Source organism: Protomyctophum bolini, assembly GCF_963924005.1.
Source record: "Protomyctophum bolini genome assembly, chromosome: 5".
NCBI classification, from domain to species: domain Eukaryota; kingdom Metazoa; phylum Chordata; class Actinopteri; order Myctophiformes; family Myctophidae; genus Protomyctophum; species Protomyctophum bolini.
The window spans coordinates 21,591,859-21,610,975 of record NC_137866.1 but is presented as its reverse complement, the minus strand read 5'-3'; the positions used below and the strand labels follow the sequence as shown (position 1 = coordinate 21,610,975).

Genomic DNA, 19,117 nt, shown 5'->3' with positions numbered 1-19,117 from the left:
CATCTAAAATCCCTAAAAGAATGTGACACCCATCTTTTACTTTCTCTAATAACAACCTAAAACATAAACCTTGGTTGACAAAACCTAAAGTTGGCCTTTAAGTTATTTCCGGTATTATTGCTTATTTGTATTTTCTATCATTATTATTATTATTTTGTTATTACATTATTGTTGCATTTTGATGTTTTATATTGTTTTGATTGTTCAAGCACTTTGTAACTTGGTTTAAAAAAGTGCTATATAAATCAAGTTTTATTATTATTATTAAATGTAGTGCCCTTGGGAATCCGGTCAACTATTAAAGGCCTTCTATTGGGACTCAAGTACGGTCAACTAGGGTTTAAACGTTTTATTGGCTGTTCTTAAATCTTGCTGTGTAATAGAGCTTTAGTTTGATTGGGCAGTAAAGGGTTAACAGGAGGAGGCGCTGCTCTGCTCATTTGGGTGGAGTGAAGTTGGACATGTAGCGTATGTAATGCACATTTTATACCAAATTAGCTAAGAGGGAATTGTGTACGAGTAGACGACTAAAACAATAATCAGAATTTTATTTAAGCAGTTTTACTATAAAGACGTTATAGCCTAGGCTAGCCTATAACATTCATTCAGTAGATACGATGATGACTGATGTCAGTGAAGAATCGTTGTTGGACTATTTCTACTCTGTCGGAGGCAATTCAGGCAAAGTAAAAAATGCAGATATATTGAAGACATATAAGCCTTTTATTGGCCACAATGACCCGCAATTACGTGGTAAGTAGCATTCGGCTGCATGAAAGATTTGACAATTTTACATATGTTTCCACCGAAAATGGCGATATATCGTAGGCTAGCAGACTGGAGCTGACTGACAGACAGGGTCGTGATGTGTGAAATTGGCATTAAAGTCACTGACCGTAGAGTAGCTCACCTCGTGTTTGTCTGACAAACAGAAATTTAGGTTTCATCGTCCAAGTATGCTTTTTAACGATGCGCTCTCCCTGCCGCAGTTCTATAGCATGAATGACTTTTTTCCCCGTATGCCGTTGCATTGTTCTCGACTAAAGGGCAGGCAAAACATCTGGTTCAGATTAAACTGCCACTGAAAGCAGATATACTAGTAAGTTTCAGCAGGAATTCTGTCATTTCCTCTTTGAGGGCAGTTGTTTGTAGCTGCTTTGGAGTGGTAGTCATGGCATCCGTGGTTTTGCAGGTTACAGTCCATCACCAAAACATGTATCATCTTTTGTAGGCTAGTGATTCTCCACCAATCTCAACGTCTCTCCAGTTTGATATGCATTTGGCTACAGGGCCCTGTCTGATTCTCATTTGATCTCTCTTTTTGATGAATTGAACAAGGTGGACCCTCTTGTAAACAAGTGTAATGCTTTATTGGGTCGTCGCCACTCACAGTTAACAGTCTTTGTATTGAGTTGTGCTTGAAATGTACAGTAATTCTGCAAACTGTTAATAAATATTTCAATCAATTAAAAAACTCTGACCCACATGTTCACTGTAAAATCCCCTGTGTTCATTAAACTCAGAGTGTGTGCAAATTGAACTTGTCTAATAGGTTAGCATAACATTGTGCAGTGAGTACAGACCCAAATAGACATATAGTCCATTTGGTTAACTATCAATCATTTAAATGGGGGTCCCCTGAAACCTCCTCAAGGACCCCCAGCCCTGGGGTCCCTGGACCTCCGACCCTGTTTCGGGAACCACACTGCTGTAGGCTAATGAATGAGTTCCAACTTCCACATAGACACATGACACAGTCCCCTATATATTCACAATGAAATCCATTCATTCACCAATTGTATTGTGCTAGTTGCAGAGTGCATGATTTGTTCTTATAAGATACAGTCATGCTATTGTTTTTTAAACATTGCAGCTATATTTCCATCACGGTAGCCTTCACAGTATCTCTGTCATGATCACCACCTGCAATACGACTACAGTAGGCCTGACATATTTTAACCTCCCCAAATGATTATCCAAAGTGACCTTTTATTTGTGGTTGTCAGCGTTGCATACATGTACCATCCAGATGCTCTGTCAGCACTAGCACTGCAGTTGTTGACAGAGGTTCAGAAAGCTGCTTTGATAGCAGGCCATCTGACATGGCCGTCCAATTAGTCAAATGATTCCCACACACTTAAGGCCTGTTACCCAGTAGCATGTGCTTCCAGCTTTTCATGTCATAATTGTGATTATGGTGTTTTAATCATAATTAATTCCACATGCATGCCTAGTTCCAGACCTCTAATAGAGAGCTTTTTCATCAGGATTGGGCAAAAATTGGGACACGATGGGAAGGAAGGACAGCGCTATTGGGTCAAGTCAGTCAGTCAGTCAGTCAGTCAGTCAGTCAGTCAGTCAGTCTGTCTGTCTGTCTGTCTGTCTGTCTGTCTGTCTGTCTGTCTGTCTGTCTGTCTGTCTGTCTGTCTCTTCTGTCCATGTTTGTGGGAAGATGTGTGTGTTTGTACACCTCTGGCTAATAAATAATTGGACACACATACCGTGTTATTCACACCAGTATGCCAGGAATGCTTTTGTTAAGACAGATGTAAGTGGCTACTTCCTTTGGGTTTCCTGTTGTTGTGAATGTAGACTATGCAACTGTCAGGAAAAAGGAAAGGGTTTAATTGTCCAAAGCCTTGCTCATACCCACAGTCCACACACACACACACACACACACACACACACACACACACCTAGACATGAACAAAACACCTTAGCATGGGACATTCCACGGTCAGTCATGTTGTGTTTGCATGCCAAACATGCCTGCATGATAACCGAGAGACACATAGTAGCAGTCAATGATGAGCCCTTCATAGGCCTATCTGTTCATGGAGGCAGGGTCCAGCTTCATCTGAAGAGACAGTGGTCTATCAGTAAACCAACTATTTATTTAGCTTGCACTGGAAAGATAATTGTAACTGTAGGACCAAAGATACTCAGTTTTAAGCCTCTAGCGATGCTGTGTGAATGAGTCCTCTTTCCTCCTCTTTTCTGGCCTGACTTTATTTAGAGATGATTGTTTTGCAACTTGAGCTCTGTTTGGCCAGGCAGGCCAACAGGGAACAGCAAAGAATTCTGGACCTCCTCCCTCCCAGTGCCTCCAGACAAACAAAGAAACAGAAAAGGCCATAGCTTACAGATGATGTATTGATCTCAAACAGACATTGACATGGCAGGGTCTGCTTATGGAAGCCTACAGTAACAGTACTAATAACACAATGTTGTACAACCATTTTTTGAAATGAAACTCAACTGATGTGAAATTAAATGCCCGGCATGCTAACTCTGGTTTCTCTTGATGTTATATTTAGCTTCCAATTGTTCATGCCAAACATTTCTTTCTCCCCTCAGCTAAATACAGGGAGGACTTCAAACTCATAATTGACAGAATTGCAGTAGTCAAGTCAGAGAATGTAAGTAAAGCTGGAAACTTGTTTAAACTTTTCTTGGCAACTAAAGAGCCCTGCCGTGATCTATTATATATACTGTATATTCATTATCAAACAGACAGTGTTGAGTCTGTGTGCTTTGTTTACCACAGCTGTGTGCACCACTCTGGTTTCCCTGGGCCTACAGGGATTGCTGCCTCACTTTGTATTTTTCTTTATTAATGGGTTATTTTTTACAATTTGTAGTTTTTAGTTTAGTTTATTCGCACAATAAAAACAGTACAAAAAAGGGTAACATCGATGAAAGAGAAATATGTGCAAGTGAGACAAGAAACCCATGGAGGGCTTATCTGTGGTTCTCACCAAAGATAATATGCAAATAGTAAATAGACAAAGTAATCAAACATATAGGTATGAAAAATAACAAGAACAAAATACAACAAATACATTATTTACACTTGTGAAGTGTGTGTGATGTGTGTGTGTGACTGTGTGTGAGTGCGTGTGCGCACGTGCGCATGCACGCATGTGTGCCTAAGTGAACATGCATGTCTGTCTGTGTCTGAGTATGCACAATAAAGCTACATTATGTTCGAATCAAGTGGAGAGAGTTGCTTCGAGAGGCTGGCCCTCAATCTATGTTTAAAGTTACAGAAATCCTAACAATCCTAAAGCAGTTACACATTAAGATAAATATATGTATTATAAAATAATAATAACATAAGCTATTATACATTGCATGCATGCAAGACTCCATCATTATACTGCACTTGTTTGTGTACTCTTGATATTGTTTTCTAACGGGCTCTCTTTTTTCAGGGTGAGAAGTACCTGGTTCTTAAGAAGAAATACAGACAGCTGCTGCAGGACCGAGACACAGAACAACATGGAGGGACAAACGGGAACGGACAGAGACATTCCAGCCCGGCCAGGTCGACACCGGGCACCGCACTGTGGGAGGGGCCGGCGGTGACCTCATCATCTTCAGGCTGTACTAGTAAGAAGGATGTCCAGGTGGTCATTTCTTCAGGACCCCCAGAGAGAAGGTCTGGTCAGACCATGTGGTGTGGGGGTCCCAGCATCACTGTGACAGAAGCCGCTGACCACACGGAATCACAGGAGGTTAATTATATTATACTCAGCAACGCGGTCTCGCTCAAACACTAGCACGGATTGTACGTTTCCATACATACTGTACGCGCCTCGAAAACCCCCCAAAATCGCCGCCTCTACCGAACTTGAGCCATGAGAGACACAACCAGTTGCCGTGTGGAACGTTGCGAAGTATCGGCCGAGTTATAACCCAATAGCACAGAATCGTAAATAATGTCAATCCTGAAAACCCAAACACGGTGAAATAGCATGGATTGGAAATTCCGTATACATACAATACTAGTGAAAGCCATGCCTCCGTTGTGGTCAAAACAGTAGTATAATATGTACAGATTCGGGGGTTTTCTAGGTGTGTATGTACGGAATTGTCAATCCATGCTATTTCACAGTTCTCTTTGTGTCCGTTATGTTTACTTACGGTATTCCTAAACAAGGCCCTCTTTGTAAGCCTAGCCTGCCGGGCACTGTCTTTCCTAGTGTGAGCTCGATATTAATTAAACTGCTATGGCATGGAAATGGATAAAGTTCTCGTATCTAAAGGCACAGTACACTGTACAGTATGTGGACCATGTTGACATTGATCAATTCTTGATAAAAAAAGCTTCTAATATATTATTTAGGCCCCAAAATCTATAAATCTCACACTATTAAGGCAACCGGCCGGTTCCACGCGCTGCACAAGGTGCCCTTTTTTCCCACTTGAGCACCTGCCCCTCTAAATGTCTGTGCACGCCACTGCTTAAAACCGTTCTGTTGCAAGGAGCTGCAACTAGTTGCATTGGTCCGGTCTGGCCTATATGGTCAAATCAGTCTTGTGATAAGAGTGGGCAGGGCAAAGATACCGCCTGTTCAAGCAACCAGCAATGTCTTTTTGCTCGAGGGGTGGAGCTGATTAGAACCGTATGCATGTCAGCACTTGAAAACTGTAAAAAGCAAAGAACAAATGTGTGGTTGAATCAAATGCACCATAATCCGACAAAAATGCTTTTATACTTGATACATATTGTTCGCGTAAGGACCTCACGCGTTTAAGCATAAAGATTAATACATTCTTTAACTGGCTAACTGGCTGCACACATGCTAAAGTAGGCATTTATCTCTGGGCACAGATGGTGAAGAGAAGTAACAAACTGTTGCACGCAAAATGTGAATTCAGTTAAACCTCAACGAACATCTCAACATCTCTATTACGCAGAACCCCCCCCCCCCCACACACACACACACACACACACACACGCACACACACACACACACACACACACACACACACACACACACACACACACACACACACACACACACACACACACACACACACAAATATCTTCTTTCTGCTGTTGTCATTTCTCTTTTAGGAACAACTCTATCTCACCATCCAGACCACTCAGGAAGCCCCTGTCCAAATTGAGGAAGCCATGGTACATAGCAATGCAGACGATGACATAGATAAAGATTCTGGGACAAAGGTAAAGACATGGACCAACTGAGAGAACCAAGTCAACTGCTCTAAGGCTATTCATAAATAGAGATACATGTATTTACCTCACTGAAATACATTTCTATAACAGCTTGAGGAACAATTCACTGTGGGTGAATGCCCATGCTGTTCACGTTTTAATCGTTTTAATCGCTTTTATCCTCCAACCCCCTAGATAAATAGTCTGTCACTGTTACGAAACTTCTCTGGGAAATAAACAATACCACACTATGGCTCAGAGAGATTTCCGCAAATCCAGCCAAATGCTGTTCAGGATGAGAAAGCCATATGAATCATCATACCCACTTCAGTCCATCGCCATTGCTTCCACCAGTAACCACCGGGTGGTGCTAAGTAAATCCCCTGGCTTTCCATGCTGAATGTTTGAGAGGGAGGGGCAGATGATAGTGAGACAGCCAAGCTGCGTTTTAAGAAAGGCCCCTGTTATCATGTTAATGAGCAACATGTTAGAACTCATTAGAAAGATAATGATGGTTTGGTGGCCATTGGAAAGTTTGGGATATATCTGTGAAAATATATAGCTTTCATTGATGGTCTTAAATAAGTATTAGTATCCCCTTGGAGCTGCATAAAAGTGTTTTAGCTTAGTTATTCCCTGCACACCGAAGTTCATATTTAGGCCCATAATGAATATCAGTAACACAGTTGAGTGCCCGGATCTCCTTCTTTTTTATCAAGTTTTTCTGCTCTATTGAAGCCAACAGATACTTTGGCTACAGTTAGTAAATTGTGTATTTATATAGCGCTGTGGGATGGAGGATGGCTGATTTAAGAGGTCACACCTGGCCTGAGTCTGTAATTGCACTCAGAACTAGGTGTTCCTGCGCACCTGTTGTGCATGGAGCTAATCGATGCACAAATCAGCCATCTCCACAAACATTCAGGGAGAGCCGCACTGTCCAGAGAGAACACCATCTGCTCTCCCCAGTGAATTTAGTTTTTCGCTACAGCATGGGAAGCAGTGTATGTGATCCTGTACATCATGGCTAGTTTGGCTACTGGAGAAATTAAAGAGAACTTTAACTCGAGACCTTGGCTGTCGTCTGTCCAACTATTCGATCCTGGCACACTGGTGCATTGGCTGGGAAGATGGCAACCAAGAGGCCCTGTGGGGGAGCAGCACAGCCAGGCCATGAGAACCTGAGGGACCTGTGGCATCCAGAGGACCAGCCAACAAACCGGGCTACGCTGTAGGCAGTTTTAGTCTAATTGAGATAATCGCAAATATTTTGTCATAATCTTCATAACCGTTTCCAGGTTTAAAAATGTAAAACTCATATCACGATCTTATATGTAGGAATTTCACATAAGGGTGCAAAAGGGTATTTCTTGCTTATTATACGAAGTGATCACCTGTGTAGAAAACGTGATTTCAATTTCCATTCCATTCTGTTAACCAGTGATGATTTTCTTTTTCTCTCTTCCTCTTATTCATTTTTTTAAATGAAATTGTATCACTGTACTCTGCTGTACAACACTCCAAAAAAACAAACACACAAGGGATAGGTTTCATGAAAAAGAAAGTTAAAAAAAAAGTGCTGAGAGGGAAATGGGAAAAATTAATGTAACTACACAGGTTCCAACATTTAACTTTGTGCCCAACAATATTTTTCTTTCCTCCTTGTTATGGTTTCCACCAACGAGCGAGAGAAGAAATGGACATGTGCCAGTGTGGAATTGGCTGGATAAATAGAAGAGAAGTGTGTGTCCTTCCACTTTTCTTGTTCAACACAGTGAAGTGTGACGGTTCTTTGTTGTTCCTTTCCCCGCCGAGGGACACGAAAAGTGTGCATTTTTTTTGACATCATGTCTCTGTATGATCTGAGAACAATTAGCGAGCAAGTCCACCGAAATGGCGATGAAAAGAAAATATCATCCCACCCTCACATTAATCAACCAAAGTGACAGATTTAAAAAAAAACTGAAATGGTGAGAAAAGCACATGGCCTGACTAGACATGTTGTTCTTCAGCTAATTGTTAATTGGATTGTTATTCATTACCCCTTTTAGTGTGAAGGTATCACCTCTGTTTTACTGCCTCATTACGCGTGTGTGTGTGTGTGTGTGTGTGTGTGTGTGTGTGTGTGTGTGTACTGCACGCACGCAGATGCATTTGTCTGCATACGTGCATGTGTTTATACGGTTTATACTTATGGATACTATACAAAAATTCTGATATGTCATTTCATTGTATTTTTGTTTCTCAGTCTGAGTCGGAGCAGGATGAGGAGGGTATGGGCAGCATCGGCTCCCCCGCTGTTGCTGTAAGTTTACGCACCCACTGCAGCGTAATGGCATCTTTCACATACATACACATACCATCACTGCTGGATGGAAAGTGGAACCATTTTGAGCACGTCATTATATAGATGAAGGATGTTGCGAGCATTGTGAGCTTGGTGATTGCTGATTGTCATAAACGACACAGTGGTTCCGCATATTGACGTTTTATTTAAAGCATTCTTACGGCTCCAAAAGACCCAACGTCGAACTTGCTGGCAGGCGGCAGCATATACTGTAGACTTGAAAGGGAATGAGTCCTATAGGTGCCCGCTGCGGCAGACTCACAGCAACACAAACCTTCAGTTGCAAACGGAAGTGTTGCTGTTTCACACTCGAGGTTCTCACACGAAACCACCATTTAAGAAGGGTTTCCGGCACAATCAACATAATTACTACTTCCGACAACTCAATAACATGGGAAAGCCACGTTCAGGGCAAATAAATAATATAATAATAAAGAATAAAAGATATAACCACATTTAGAACGTATGGCACATATAGGTGCCGGAGAGGGGGTCATTTGTGCCTGAATGTCCTCGCGCTATTGGGGAATGCCTGGTCTATTTATTTATTTTTCCCGACCGGTGCTGGTGGTCTCTCTACTAGCACCGTTCCCATCTTGTTGCGCAATCGTCGTTGTGTTTTGGCTGCCGCTGCATGCCTGCCTCTCACCGCACAGCCATAAAGCCTACCCTACGTGCAGTAACTGCAGTTGCTCTCTAGTCTAGGCTACTATATGAAGCCGAACTGTCAATCGTCACGATACCCTTCACACTATCACTGGAGCTGAGCACAGAACAGGATGTGTAGATAATGCTCTGTGTCTGTGTGTGTGTGTGTGTGTGTGTGTGTGTGTGTGTGTGTGTGTGTGTGTGTGTGTGTGTGTGTGTGTGTGTGTGTGTACCATCACACATGATTATTTTTTTTTGCTGTAGAGTAGGCTGTACAGTAGGCTGACAGGAAACGGGAGAGAGATGGGGGGATGACATGCAGTAAAGGTCATGTCGGGCTCAGGAGTCGAACCTGCGGCACACTGCGACTGGATTACCAGTCGGGTGGCCAGACGGTTACGCCACCGCCTGGGCCTCCGGCACACATGATTGCTGCAAAATCTGGAGTGTTAACTCAGAGAGAGTGAAAATGGACCCTTACATAAAATTACATTAAATGAACATTCCGAATTTTGCAGTGTGTGTGCGCGCGTGCACCGTGCGCTATACCTGTATGTGCAACGTGCGTGCATGTTTTGTGCGTGTGCCTTTGTGTGCGCTGCTGACCTCTCGCTGACCACTCTCTGTGCTATAGCTGGACCCCATAGAGAAGGAGTGGATCTACTCGGCCGCTGGTGCTCGGGTCCCCGACCTGTCTGAGCTGCTGCGACAGGATCCATCCCTGGCCAACAAGAAGGTATAGAAACCATCTCCTCCACGCTGATTCAGAGTGACAAATGAACAAAGAGAGAGCGCTCATGTGGTCGCTGTCGGGAGGACATCTTTTCAGGAAATGGACCAAAACTAAAAACGTAGACCAATGTAGTTTTTTAGTCACACGCTCTTGTAACTTTCCTCTTCTATTGTGCTGAAATGACCTCAAATACCTTGAGCTGTATACGCTTGCAAGCGCACCTGCTTGCTCAGGGGATAAATAGATTGATCACCAGGTCAAAATTCGTGTCAAGTCCTGTGTCTCTAGGTAAGAAATGACCTTTGACACCATCTAAATGTCTCAATAGAAGAGCAAGGAGACTAAATACAACCACCCCAATTGTATTAGTTAAATTGTATTCACATACTCTACAATACAGATTGGACTAAATTAAAATGTATTCATTAAAAGTTACATACTGCTACTGTAATGTAATGATTTTTTTTTTTTAAGTAAAATGTTCGCTCTGAAAGAATATATATTCAAAGATTTGTGCCACATTTTCAAGATTTTTCAAAAATAGCAGACCTACAAGCTCGTAGAGCGCCGCTCGTAGAGCGCCACTCGGTGGCGCGCTATGAGCTTGTAGATCTGCTATTTTTCAATAGCTAAATTATAACATAATGTTTAAAACACCAAATGGGGTTCCCGCCCAAAATGGGTTAATCACTTTCAATCTGTGTCAGAATAGGTGAACATTTTCAAAACATTTCAAAAATAGCACACAGCACATGTGTTGTGTTGTAAATTGGTTATTTAATTTCAACTCTCATACAACAAAGTATCTGTATAAATAGGGCATTAATTTGTGAAAAGAATATAAAAAAGATAATAACATGGAGATACAAGGTTTCTGCCCATCAGTGACAGTGAAATATTCAAATAATAATAATAATAATATATTAGCAGGCCCTCAGAGATACTACAGCGGGACCAACAAATTGTTTTGTGTGATAGGGACTTTATTTTTATTTTTACCCTATTCTGGGGGAATCATTAGCCAAAAATAGCAGATCTACATCACAGACGCGTTCTGAGGTTATAAATCGTGGTTTAGGGAAAAAAAGAGCAGACTGAATACCGAAGCAAAGGTCAAGTTTACAAAGTATTGAGGGTGTGTTTAAAATGTCTGAAAACACACATTGAATCGACCATGTAGTGGTATGGGGGTCCCTGCTTCATCTCTCTCTCAGCTAAGGGGTCTTTGGCCTGAAAAACATTGAAGACACCTTCTCTAAAGGTCACTATGTAGTTACTAATGGATAAATTAACACTGAGGACTTGTGTGTGTACCTGTAATATTGCAATGAAATCAACACATCAGATCTGTCCTCAATTGTCCATTCGATATCAGGGTAGGGGCCATAATAAGTTAATTAATTTCATTAGTAAAGCTACCTAATATATGGTTTGTTTTCTTTCATGTTGGACCAAACAAGGACTTCACCTCAGTGAGTATTGAATCTCTAGCAATGGATACAACATTGTTGCAGTTTTTATGTAACGTTTTCTGAACGCACTCTATTTGGTTGATTTTTCCTTTGCTCTTCTTAATGCATCGTGGCATCTTGACTCTGATGACGGCGATCCTACTCAGGGGGTAAGTTTATTGATACATTATTCTGTAGATACTATGCTTCTCTTGTAGTTCAATTGATGCTCTGTTGTGCAATCAAAGCTTGAAGATAACTCTGTTTTCAACTGAAAAATGTTAACTCTTCATGAAATTCTTAATCCTTTTCAATTTGAGCTACCGTTACCTGTCCTGCAAGTTGACCACACCGCAATCTGGATTTTATGAGTGATATCTAAAATGTTTTACAAAAATGTATCCCAGGTGTCCATACGATAGTATACAGATACTATACAGTTCACATGCTAATTTCAATTGAACATGTTCTCCTTCATCACGCTCTGGGAACCCTGTGTATAAAATAAAAAAACTAAAATAAAAAGCACCCAGATCAGGGCATTTCAAAGGTACCACTATCAAAAGGATTATGAAAGATAGCTTTTTAGCTCCTGTCGCCCCCTGACAACCCAAATCCTTTCATTTGTATCCCGTGTGCGCTTAAGAGATTTGAGCTCATGTTTGCTGTCCCTCCCCTGTGTCAGGGTTTCTCACACCAGTCCTGTGGCCGTGGCCAGACCACCTTCTAAGAGTACCCCCCCCCCCCCCCCTTAAGCCTCTGCCGTCCCCACCCGGACAAGATAGCATGGCCACCATTGAAGTGCAAGGAGTTGGGGTTTCAGGGGGATTAAAGAAGAGAGCCTTACTGCGGCCACAAAGACTTCACCCACTTAAAGATAATCTGAAAGTAATAGAGCAGGCTGGGATTAATTGTAGAACAATGTTGGTCATGTCCCCGGGAAGGTGCTGAGTCCCCCTCTGGCAGCTTTGATGTTCCCTTTAAAGCCATGAGTTATACTCTGTTTGCGCATCGTGCCGTGCACCGAAAATCGGCCGCTCTACAAGCTCACAACACGTCGCGCTGCAACGTGTTGTGAGCTTGTATAGTGTTCCACGTCAGAGGAGTCGGCGAGGTAGTTAAATTATTCTTAAAGACAGTTTCATCATCGGTGACGCAATTGACCCTCATGAGTCCGTTTTATCCTGTTAAAATGACACCCAGTGTGCACAAATGCCTAAGTACCAAAGCAAATATTTGACGAATGAAGGGAAACACTTTCTTGCACCTGGAGCTATAGCAAGGACAGCAAAGACTCAAAGCTTTTAGATCTGATATGCAAAAATGTGGACGCAAACGTGCACACACACCCGCTCGCTCGCACACACACACACACACACGTGCACACACACACACACACACACACACACACACACACACACAAACTAAGAAACATAGCACCCATATATCCAATACATTTATGTGCTGATCACTCCTTGTCTCACACTCTCCTTCTCGTTCTTCTCGGGACACTGGCTTGCTGTTCCTGCCCGTGATGGACTTCCTCTCTTTCTGCCCTCGACAGTTTGTAAGTGCATCATTCTCCCGTCACTCCTCCTCTCTGTCTCTCTCTCTCCAAACCCAGGAAGGTCTTTGGTCTCGCTGGTCATTGTTTCTCCCGTCGACTTGTCGCTCTTGTCCTTTTAGAGTAGACACTGCTTCCTTCAGTGGGAACCCCTAGTCGTCCCAGAGTGAACCGATAGGTGGGTGGGTGGGGGGGGGGGGGGGGGGGGGTCTGGGGTCTGGGGCCACCCCGGTAGGCTGAGACAGGAAGGACAGACAACCACATCCTGCTCAGGCCTCGTCCATCAGCCTTGCCCACCAGGAGGCCGAGCGAGCCGCCTGTCAAGTGGCCTCAAGTTGGCCCATCTGTCTTCAAGGATGTGACAGGCCAGGACGGACAAAAGACATGGAGGCACGATCTATCACAATCTGTCTGTCTGTCAGGCAAGCCTCCAAAGAAAGGGAGGTCTGGTGTATATGCCTCTTCTAAATATTCCCCGTCCAATGTGCACAATATACATGAGTTCTTTCTGACATCGACCGCTCAACAAGCTCATTGCGTTGTGATTTAACCACATTGTCCATGGTGTCCCAATTTTGGGCAAATTTGTAACAATTTTTAAACATTTTTAAATAGCCATTCTACAATCTCACAACACGTTGCAAAGACACAACGACTTATTTTAGCTGCTTGTCGTAAGACTAGTAGGGCCTAGGTGGTTATGTTTTTGCCATAGAAAGAGAGATTGTGGATTCATTCCACAGTGAGGTTATGGCTCGGCCCCCAAATGTTATGTTGTCTTTGGTGAATTTGTGCTTAAAGAACTGGTGTCCATTATGTAACCAGAGAGTCCCGTCAGCTTCAGTCCAGTCCAGTCCAGTCCAGTCCAGTTCTGCTATTAAAAAAATAACTGGAAGATTTTTCTCTGTAATGACATTCCCAAAATAGCGATGCCATGGTTATTGTGGTTAAAATGATACATACGCTTAACAACAGACTACAGGGATTCACACAAGTCCAACATGTCCTTGACATGTCTAGAGATCGCCTCTATTAAGGGGGCCGATTGGGATGACAGACATACACACTTAAAGGTATGGAGCACCGGTTGTGGCTATACTCTTAGGCTGAGACATCTGCAGCTCTCGTGTTTTCACTTTAATGATGGCATGTAATTACCCTGCACAAACACCCTGACAAGGGCAACGCAGTTGATCACAGCAACGCTACTAAATACCCAGACAGGTGGATCCAGTGTATGTGCCAATGTGATTTGGGTGCACGCATGGTAGCACGTTTGTGCATGCGCGTGTACGTGCGACATGCGTGCGTGTGTCTCTGTATAAGAATTAGTGTCATGTGAATGTTATTTGTGCGTGTGCGTCATTGCTGTGCACATGTCTCGTGTGGGTATATCCATGCGTGTGTTTGCGTGCATGTAGTCATGTGTATATCTCCAGGCCTCTAGCCCATTCTGAACGGGAACCCATTTTGGTGTTCGCATCATGTTATGCTTTAGCTATTGAAAAATAGCAGATCTACAAGCTCGTAGCGCGCCACTCGGTGGCGCCCTATGAGCTTGTAGGTCTGCTATTTTTTTTCTGCTATTTTTGAAAAATCGAAGAACGACTGACATTTTTAGAATCTGATCTCAGGTCAGAATGGGTTAATCAGACAGGGTGTGTCCAGTGGAAACCTCGTATGAATATGATCTCAGGTCAGAATGGGCTAGGTAGCGGGGGCCTAGCTATTCCCTTTTGACGGGCGCTGCTGACAGTATAGTGTGGTGATGCCTGGGTTGGGCTACCCTCTGTGGGTCAGACCAACATCATCAATCTTCCCCCCCCGTGACAGGCTGCTGGGCCCCCCCAACTGTGGGCACAGTGCAGTGTTGTTTTGTAATTAGGCCCCGTTAGATGGCAGGAAACCAACCATCCCTCCTTCCCTCCATCTCTCCATCGCCTCCTCCACTCCCTTCTGTGCACAGCTGGCCCTCTGCCCCTCGCACAGCCTTTCCCCCCGCTTAGCTTGGGTGACTTGTTAGCAACCGTAAATGACACTATAGCAATTATCATGACATGACAATAGCACAGAGCGGATTGTCATATTGATGTTGGACAGAATATGATTGTTTTATATTGTGGTGTAGAACAAAATCATTATATCTGCTCTGCTTTGCTGTCACTATATGCATACATATATCATATGTGTATCTGGTACGTAGATATACGTACATATGAATGACTCGTGCATCTCTTTATTGTTCACAGACAGCTTTGCACTGGGCAGCAAAACATGGCAAAGAGGACATGGCCACCCTGGTGGCCAATGCAGGAGCTGATGTTAACACAAAATCAGTGAGTATGTCCCAAATAGCATACAACTTACATTAACCCATTTTGGGGCGGGAACCCCATTTGGTGTTTAAGCATTATGTCATACTTTAGCTGTGGAAAATAGCAGATCTACAAGCTCATACAAGCTTGTATTTTTTTACTAAAAATATTTGCTTCTGGGGGGTCCCTGGAACAACATAATTTGAGATGGGGGTCCGTGGCCCAATAGAGATAATTCTGGGGGTCCTTGACATGAAAAAGGTTGAGCACAACTGACATAGAAACATGGGTTTTTCAGAAAACAATTAGGATTTAGAAGCCCTTTTTTTAATCGCCATCAGTCCAAAATGGGTTAACACTGTCTTTCAACACTCTGACTTAGCAGAATATAATGTCTGTGTAAGTGTTACAGAAAAGCAATGATTGATTTATGTAATATGTACAAATAATACGTGTTTGCTCTATCCTTGCAGCATGTGAGTACCTGCGCTTTGTATCAAGATGTGTACAGGTAGGAAGTGCTGAGCCGTGCAAGTGGTTTCATTTTAATGACTTGGAAATAACCAACGGAACAAGGCCACTTGGCCTGCTGGTGTGTGAGGGCAGCTATTATTTATTTTTTTATTCTGTTGTGCCCCGTGATGATGTAACATTCCTAAACAATCTCTGTGGCAAGCCAGCTGTGCAAATGTATTACAGCAGCACGTGTTGCAACAGTGCAGGAGCACACACCACTAATAAATCATGTCATGTCATGTTAATTGTTTCCCCCAAAACGCTGTCTGTATGTACAAGCGTGCCAAACTCTAGAGCTGTGCAATTTTCGGTGAATTACCAACCAATTATGTTTTTATCATTATCTTGTGTTGCCATAACCTTTGCTAATTTGTATATTTTCTTCCCCTGGTGTTTTCATTGGCTGTGTGCTTGCGCATGGGAAACTCTAGGGGGTAGGTATTAACCTTTTTTCAGACGTTTTTCCATAGTTGTTCTTCAACACGCTATACATGGTAAAATGTCAAAGGTGATGTTCAAACACATTGGATATGCTTTAAGTATAAATAGTGTTAGAGGGGATGCGTGCCAGTGCATACCACCACTACACTTAAAAATTCATCCTTGTAGAACAATACTGGAAAAAAAAAACACCTTGATATTCATAAATAATTATGCATATGTTTTTTTTAATAGCCATTGATTTTACATTTTTCTTTTGCCCTACAGGGATACACACCTTTACACATTGCAGCACTGCATGGGCACCATCATATTCTTGACCTTCTACGAACATATGGTAAATTAATTAATAGAAATGATAACAGATCTTCATTCAACATTTCACTTTTCCACCGGTTCGTTCCCAATGGGAACCGGTTCAGTTCTTTTTGGTTCTTAGTCCATGAGCCAGAGCTCCAAAATTGAAACATTAATTATGAATTGAGTGGGCAAAACCATACCTATATTAGATTGTTATCACCATTAAACTTCCCCAATTGAGTACTTACACGAAGACAATGATTTATTGCATTACAAATTTTACATTTTTAAATATGCAAATGAGGCATTATGTAGGGAAATTTAAATAATCAAAAATATGAAAAAGCTACTACTGTGGAAGGGCTATCATGTATTAATTTACTTGTATTGATCCTATAAACAATTTAATATAGGGTATAGTTTTCCCACCAATTTTGGAGCTCTGGCTCATGGACTAAAAACCAAAAAGAACTGAACCGGTTCCCATTGGGAACCAACCAGTGGAAAAGAACTGAACCGGTTCCCATTGGGAACCAACCGGTGGAAAAGGGGTCTGCTTGTACCTGTGAGTGAGCAATGAACAAACCTCAAGCTGATTCTTGATTCAACCCATAAATTGTGTGGGTGGATAGCCTTAAAAGCTAACGTTGAATTCACAACTGTGGAGTATTAACCTAAGGCTACAGAGTATAAGGTGTCTCAAGTAGCTCAGACACTATAATGTACCATGAGTCCATGAGTCATCAGAGTTGCTTTTCTATCTCAGGTGCTAATGAAAAACTGAGGGACTACAGTGGCCATCTTGCCTGCCAGTATCTAAACATCGGGGAATCAGGGGGACCCGAGGAAGACAGTGAGATGCGTGAGTTCACCTTACCTTTGATACCAAAATGATAATGATTTTGAAATTGCTACGGCTGAAAACGGGAAGGTATACGAAGACTGTTTGAGACATGTAACTATCGATTTATTTGTACACTAAAATGTAGACTGAAGAATGCATGAATGACCATGAATGAATGCAGAACGCAATCACTCAAATACACCATCTGATAACACACAAGCGATGCTCTTAATCTATTTTCAATGGCTCATGGGCTTCAACAACAAAGTGTTTCATATCATTACATGTCCTCACAGAATTCCAAGTGACCCAGGCCAGGGAACGGAGCAGGAACAGGAAGCTGACTTCGTTGTTCCAGTCCAAGAAGAAGTGGGGCTCTGCGGAGGAGCTGGCTCCGATAGAAGAGGAGAGGTCAGCACCACAGCAGCTCTTGGTCCCTGCATTCAGACCCAGGAAGTTCTCCCGTTAACAAACCCAAACTAGAAACAATTCAATCAATGTACTTCTTCTCTTGCTCACTGATGCACACAAAAAAACACACACAAATACATGCAGTCACACTTAATTACATATTATAAACACAACACATACACACAATTAATAATTACTGCTTAATAACTACACAGCTAGCTCCAACCATGAACTGTAATTGGTCAAGAGGCATTCAGACCTGTGCCAACGACCATAATAAAGGAATTTGTAAGTCATCTGTAAAAGTATCACTCCGTGTTGCCTGTGGCAACGGTAAACAATGGGGAACTACTTCAGATTGCAGAGCACTGAAAGCAACAGAATTCAGCAAAACTGAACACTATACTAACCCGCATACAGTACAAAAAAATACAGCAATACAGTATTGCAGCATGTATGAAAGCAATGAAACACTCAAGGTTGTACTTTATATCGTGGTTGTTCAGGTAAACGGCACAACGCTTTTTCATCGTGCCTATGCCAATAGCAACGATAAATGCACTCCCTGTCGTGTCTTATTTCTTAAACGAGTAGTGACTTATTTTCTATCAATTACACACACCCCATGAAGCCTTGAATTCATGGATCAGTAGGAGACTTACCGGATGCCAGTTTAGAGAGTATTGTGTATGCTTTTTATTACAATTGCGCAAACATGATTTCATGAAGCCATTCAATGAAACTTTGGAGCGGTTTGCCTGACATTTTCATATGAGCTCAGGAGACTTGTACAGAATCTCCATGCGTGCCGCAGGTTTTTGGTTTATTGAAGACACCAGAGAAGCAGGTGAAGAGCAGCTCATAAATAAGTGTTGTAATGTAGTAGTCCTCTGTTGTTATCCTAAAAGCTATCCTCTAGTAAGGTGCATGGTGACAGGCCATTCAGTTGAATTACCCTTTTGCAAGTACACGTGAGCTTGGAGAACAAGGTGACGGCAAGGTAGAATTGTCATTCGCATTAGCAAATGTATTATGAGTCAATGACACATTCCAGAGTTAATTCCAGTGTTTTGTTAACCACTTAAGCCCTATATACTTTGTTGTATGATGAATAGTCAAAATAGCCAATCTACAAGCTCACAACATGATGTGTTGTGAGCTTGTTGATCTGCTATATTTGTTTTGAAATGTAAAAAAGAGAGCATTTAGATTTTTTTTTAAATTAGGGACGCCAGGGTTAATGTGGTAGAAGTTGTTGAAATGTGACTGCTGCGATTTGAATCAGTGTCTGAAGAATGACTTTCTGTTAAATTTATAGGGATTTTGAATTATTCTCAGACTTAATGTCAGTATTTCCTGTTACGTTTGTTGCAATAGTAATGACATTTTTTTCGGAGGATGTTTAGTTTGAATATGTACAAGTTCTTGTAGTTCTTGTACATGTTGTGTTTGCCAAGCTAAAAGTACAGTATCAATTTAAAATGGACCTTCCTCTTTGACAGCTTGTTTTGCACAGTATTTATATATATTTTTGAATATTAAATGTTAAATATTTTGATATTAAAGTATATTTTGTATCAAA

General features: G+C 42.1%; 1 protein-coding gene across 1 annotated transcript; it reads left to right on the top strand.

Moving 5' to 3' along the window:
• The first annotated feature begins 454 nt into the window (after nt 1–454).
• Nucleotides 455–19,117, top strand: LOC308315000 (uncharacterized protein). Its single transcript, XM_080762824.1, has 11 exons — nt 455–753; nt 3,358–3,419; nt 4,215–4,517; nt 5,864–5,974; nt 8,214–8,270; nt 9,595–9,696; nt 11,154–11,165; nt 14,958–15,044; nt 16,248–16,317; nt 17,047–17,142; nt 17,421–19,117. The coding sequence occupies exons 1-11, from the start codon at nt 618–620 to the stop codon at nt 17,591–17,593; spliced, it is 1,209 nt and encodes a 402-aa protein (XP_080618950.1). The 5' UTR covers nt 455–617; the 3' UTR covers nt 17,594–19,117.